Source organism: Microcaecilia unicolor, chromosome 5 (genome assembly GCF_901765095.1).
Source record: "Microcaecilia unicolor chromosome 5, aMicUni1.1, whole genome shotgun sequence".
NCBI classification, from domain to species: Eukaryota; Metazoa; Chordata; class Amphibia; order Gymnophiona; family Siphonopidae; genus Microcaecilia; species Microcaecilia unicolor.
Genome location: NC_044035.1, coordinates 211,690,981 through 211,697,003, shown reverse-complemented (window position 1 = coordinate 211,697,003; position 6,023 = coordinate 211,690,981). Strand labels below are relative to the sequence as shown.

Sequence of the window (6,023 nt, the reverse complement as noted above, 5' to 3'; positions counted from 1 at the left end):
TGTGCCAGCAAAAGACCGGCTACAAAGGGGGGGGGATTCCACTAGGGGCCCTCCGTCTCAACCCCGGCGAAGCAACCACCGGCTGCGCAAGGGCTTAGGGCTCGCTTGCTGCCTCCCTCGCTAACTATCCTTGTCCTTTCTTTCCTTTTCAGGGTTATGGAGGTGATACTCTCCACCAGAATGGATGTTCAAGTATCAAAAGGGGGGAATGAAGGAGTGGAACGCCGGTACTACCTGAATACTACTGAGCAACAGGACAACCTCATGTTTTGTGCCTACTGATGGATTTTTACTTATGCACTCTACCTCTGCTTTTGGCTGTTTGGCCACACCTTATTACTGCACTGGACATTTGTGCCTTATCCAGTTTTACTGTTTACTAACAAGACAAGTTTGCTGTTTACTAATGTACAGACAGAATGCAGGGCTATTAGATATATAGCTTGTAACAGTAGTTTGCAAGGCCTATACAAGACCAGCTTGCACGTAGCAACGCCATCTGAATAGGCGACCTTGGAGGGTGCTGACACCCCCCTGCATTCCTGAGCCGCACCTTATCTCCTGTGCTAGAAAGGAGCATTGTGTGTACAGAATAAGCTGCTAAGTTTCGTTTTTCTTGCCAGTATCATTTCAGTGTTATGACGTGTGTACGTACTGGGACTACAATTTTGTACTGTAAGAACTACAAATGTTTACTGCGCATGACAGTTGTGACGTGTAAGGGGCCAAATGCGCAGGCCCAGTAGAGAGGTATAAATGTAAGCGTCAGATGATTTATGACACACAGTGTCCCGAGGCTACTCGGTGCTGTTCACTTGCTAGCAATAAAGTTGCCTTATTTGGAACCAAAATTTGCCTTTCGTCTCCTGATTTCCCACCTGTTTCATTTCTACCTGTCAAAATAACACAACAGATGTAGAAATCAGTAAGACTCAAAGCATTTCATAACAAACACTGCCTCCATTGTATGCAAATCTCTCTCATGAATATTAATTTTCAATATCCTGACAAACCTGACCACCTTGGATAACTCCAGGACCAGGTTATCCTAACTACCATAAGAGGCAGACACGGTTGTATAATTAACATTATAATTCTATTTGTATTTGAGTAATAGCTGAGAAAATGCTATTAAAAATTATATTACAAAGCATGAAGTTGACTTGGTTAACTTCTGCTGTATATCAACCAGTAATAAATAATAGTAATAAACAATATTAAATGCATTTTTATAATATACCACTGCATTCTTCAAAACAGAAGGAGCAAGTTCCCACAAACCATCTCTCTTTTGATCTAGGCACAGGAAAAAAAAAAAGCTTTAAAATGCGCCCTGGTTTCAACCTAATACATGTTAAAAGTGGGATATGAATGTCATGAATAAATAAATAAATAGATAGATAGAAACTCTGAATGTTGAGTACATGATTCTCATAACATGATGTCTGTTTTAGTGGCCCATTACCAGGAGAAAAATAAAATAAAATATCTGCACGAATATAACACCTGCTAGGGTGTCCCTGTAACCAGCCCTCAAACTGACCAATGATTAAGATTTATAACAAACTACTACTCTACCTATGAAAATGTATTCCGTTATTATACTTCATCTATGTACACCCATATGCTGCACAAGCTGGCATGTTTGAAAATATAAGTGAGATTAAATAAAAATGCTACCAACATTAAAGAATGACAAGGTGGATGCAGAAGCTCATAGGTTTGCTTGCTTTGTTTTGAGTGAATGCGGATGAAGGCTGCGCTGGGAAGGGGAAATAGATTGACCTAATTGGTTTCAGCGTTCTGACGTCACTTCATCTCCTGTCTATTAAACCTCCTTGTAGTCAACCTCCTTGGTCCCAGGTTGCAGGTGCCAGACCTAAACTGCGCAATCACTTCTGCTCTTTAACAATCAGGAAATAGCGTTGCCATAGTAATTTTGGAACCTTGTAAAATGAGGCGGGGCGTTCGAGGGAGGGGCATTTCGTAGGTTCAACTTCTACCAAGCAGCTCATTAAACGTCCTCGGGTTTGCCGAATGTTGCGTATTTCATAGTGATAGGAGGAGAATGAGGAAAGAGCGGGTATAGGAGGTGACGGAAGGATAGGCAGGAAGAAGGAGAGCACTAAACGCAGGGCTAGGAATAAGAATGGGAAACAGGAATTCTTAGAAGGTGTACCCAGATTGAAGGGTAGAGAGACATAGGGGGAGAGGACTTCAAGACAGAGACGAGTGGATATTAAGGGAGGAGTAGAAGTAAAGAGAAAAGCAGACGCAGAGGTTCAGATTCAGCGGCAAACTTTTTGTGCAGATGTTGCTAACCTTACCTTACTAGTACATATTGATAGATCCTACAGACAGATAACCAAGGCAAGGGACAGATAGTAAAAGAGAGTGGGACAAAGGAAGTAAGAAAGGCCAGGCAAACATTTAGTCTGTCATGATCAGAAGCTAGGGGATTAGGGTCGGACTGTAAGTAAAACTGACAGCTGTCCCCCAGCTGTAAAATCAAGAGGGCTAGCAGGTGCAGAGGAAGGGCTAAAAGAAACCTGTGAGACGTTCGTGTCAGGTGGAGGTTTAGCAAAGGACATTGTGTCGGTCGAGAAATGATGGGCAGCCAAGAACTCCCCCTGGAGGTAATTTTTTTTTTTTTTTTGGCAGGAGGAGAAATATTTTTCCAAATGGAGGAAATTTTTTTCCGTACATATTTAACGGAAAGAGAGTTCTTAAATAGGACTCGCAAAGAAAGCAACTTCTCAAGTTAAAATCAGCTCTCTACTGTTTATCAATGTTTTCTGGCTTTGCTTAAGTTTATTTTATTTTACCTTTATATTTGTCGAACGTGAGGTCACTCTTAAATATTTTGTTAGCCGTGCAACGTATTTTGGGGGTGTGAGGAGGAGAAAGATTCCAGGGCGAACCAGGCATAAAACAACAAATTATGATATCTGACGTTAGAAGTAACTGAACAAGTCTAGGGACAGCACTGGCATATGAGTTTCTTTCATTGTAGGGTGTAAAGACTAATAGCACAAAACAACTCCCTGCGGTAAAAGGAAAGCGTTGGTTCACCTAATGTATTTACCCGTACCACGCCTGCTACTAACCATTGATATTGAACTACTAGTAAAAAAAAGGCCCGTTTCTGAGACCAATGGAACGGGCGCTAGCAAGGTATTTGCTTTCTGCAATTAATGTTTTGAAAGGAATTTTTAGCATAATTGTTTTGTCATGAATAATTTACATTTTTGTATTATGTGTAATATGTTTTTTTTTTAAATGTTTTTGTGTTATTGTATTTGTAGGATTTAGTAAAAGAGAGTGACAAAGTAGTTTGTACAACAGTTGTATTCATAACCTAAATGCTGGTTAAATTTCTAATATTTCTTTATAAACTATGTTTTTTTGTGTAAAGTTTGTTACAATGTAGAATAATTTTTCCTTGTTCTGGTCCATCAATCAGTTTAACAATCACATCACATGAGTTCCTTACTCTTGAAAATGCATACAGTTGCCCACCCATGTGTAAACACGGGTTCTGGAAGGTGAATGTCAACTTTGTCAAATGTTTGACCTTGTGATTTGTTAATTGTCATAGAAAATGCCAATTTGACAGGAAATTGTCTGTGACATAGTGTAAATGGTAGGTCACTATTCATCTGATTTTCGAAAGTGATTGCCACCCATCTTCCGACACAAATCGGGAGATGGGCAGCGATCTCCTGAATTTGCCCAAATTGGCATAATCGAAAGCCGATTTGGGGCGGCTTCAACTGCGTTCCGTCACGGGGCGGCGAAAAGTTGAAAGGGGGCGTGTCAGCATGGTAGCGGAGGCGGGATATAGGCAGGATGGGGGCATGCGTTGAGATGGCTGGCTTCGCCCGATAATGGAAAAAAAGAGAGCCAGCCGTCAGGAGAATTTGGTCCGTTTTATTTGGACCCTTTTTGTTTTTTTAGGTCCAAGTCCCAAAAAAGTGTCCCAACTGACCAGATGACCACCGGAGGGAAGCGGGGATCACCTCCCCTTACTCCCCCAGTGCTCACCACCCCCCTCCCACACACACACAAAAAAAATAGCGTGTATGCCAGCCTCAAATGTCATACCCAGCTCCCTGACAGCAATGTGCAGGTCCCTGGAGCAGTTTATAGTGGGTGCAGTGCACTTGAGGCAGGTGGACCCAGGCCCACCTGTTACACTTGTGCTGGTAAATGGGAGCCCCCCAAAACCCACTGTACCCACATGTAGGTGCCCCCTTCACCCCTTAGGGCTATGGTAATAGTGTAGAGTTGTGGGCAGTGGGTTTTGGGGGGCGCAGCAAACAAGGGAAGGGTGCTATGCACCTGGAAGCTAATTTCGTTTTTTTTTAATTAATTTTTTAAAGTGCTGCCTAGGGTACCCGGTTGGTGTCTGGCATGTCAGGGGGGCCAGTGCACTAGAAATGCTGGCTCCTCCCACGCCCAAATGCCTTACATTTCGCCAGATTTGAGATGGCTGGCTCCGGTTTCCATTATGGCTGAAAATCGGAGTCGACCATCTCATCGAACCCCTGCGAGCAATTTGGCCAGCGCCAAGCATATTTTGAAAATATGCTGGCCGCCCATCAATTTGGCCGGCGCCGTTCGATTATGCCCCTCTGTGTGATGGTGCTAGGTCAATACGGGTATGAAAACTGTTGACCCATTGATTATTTGTGCAATAATGAGGTTTGGTTTCAAGTCTTTTACAATTAAGCGTGTTCCGTTACACAAACCTCATTTGGTGTTTAAATTTCTTAGTAGAATGATAATTGCACCTATTTTTAAAGTTTATGTGAAGGCATGCCATGAAGTGAGTGTGTGTGTGTCTGAGAGTGATGCATGGGAAGGAGTATGTGTGTGAGAGAGAGATGATGTGTGGGTAGGGGGCGTGTGTGGCGATCTGTGAGGCGGCATCACTGTGTGTCTGTGACAGAGTGTGTGTGTCACAGAGCTAGTTTGTGAGTGTGTGAAAGTGAGAGAGGGTTGTGTTGACAGGGAGGTTGGGGTGAGTGTCTATGTTTGTGTGATTTTGTGTGTGTGTGTCTCAGAATGTCCAGGGGGGGGAGATGAGGGGGCGGGGGTGGGGCGGGGTTGGTGAACTGAGAGGGTGTGGTGGGGGAGAGAGTAAGTGTCCATGTCTCCATGTTGTGCATCAGTGTTTGTGTGTGTGTGAGTGGTTTTTTTTTGTGGGGTTTTTGGTTGTGAGTGTGAGACAAAGATCATGTGTGTCACAAAGATAGATTGTGTGTGTGTGTCACAATGGGGGGTGAGGTGATCTGAGAGGGTGTGGCAGGGGGCTTGGGGGGGAGGGGGTTGGCCGTGTTGTTGCTGGCTTGTATTAGTGTGGTGCTGTAGTGTGGTTTTAATTTTTTTTTTTTATTTTGGTTTTGGGGGGGGGGGGGGGTTGGGGGATGTCCCGTGCTGGCAAAGTGGGATGAAGTGTTGTGTGGCTTTGAGGGTGGTTATTGTTGCTGGGATGATATATGTATGTATGTGTGTGTGAGGTTTTTTTTGGGGGGGGGGGGCGGTGCTTGTGTGTGATAGTGAAAGATCATGTGTGTCACAGAGCTATATTGTGTGTGTGAGAGAGTGTCTGTGTGTGTAGTGAGAGAGGGTGGGGTGTACTGGGAGGTTGGGGGCGAGTGTCTGTGTTTTTGTGATATTGTGTGTGTGTGTCTCACAATGAAAGGGGGGTGGGGGTGGTGAATTGAGAGGGTTGTGGTTTTAGGGGGGCGGGGGTTTGGGGGATGTCCCGTGCTGGCAAAGTGGGAGGATGTGCTCCTTGAGCAGGGACTGTCCTTCTATGTTAAACTGTACAGCGCTGCGTAACCCTAGTAGCTATATATATATCGGTTTTTTTTGGCCTTTTAGGGCTCCTGTAGGTTTTCCTTTGAAAAGAAAAGCAGTGTGTGAAGCGGAGCTGGAGGCATTCTCAGTGGGATGGCTTCACCACCATGAACTTACGAACCCTTATCGTTCTGCTGTGACTTCATTACCTTTGTCCT

General features: G+C 44.1%; 1 protein-coding gene across 1 annotated transcript in view; it reads left to right on the top strand.

Annotated features, from left to right (window-relative positions):
• Positions 1 to 2,052: 2,052 nt before the first annotated feature.
• Positions 2,053 to 6,023, top strand: part of LRRC29 (leucine rich repeat containing 29) — a 340,152-nt gene continuing 336,181 nt past the window's right edge. The window contains exon 1 of the mRNA XM_030203743.1: positions 2,053 to 2,636. Coding sequence (XP_030059603.1) covers positions 2,607 to 2,636 — 30 coding nt within the window. The 5' untranslated portion in view covers positions 2,053 to 2,606. The remainder of the gene's footprint in view (positions 2,637 to 6,023) is intronic.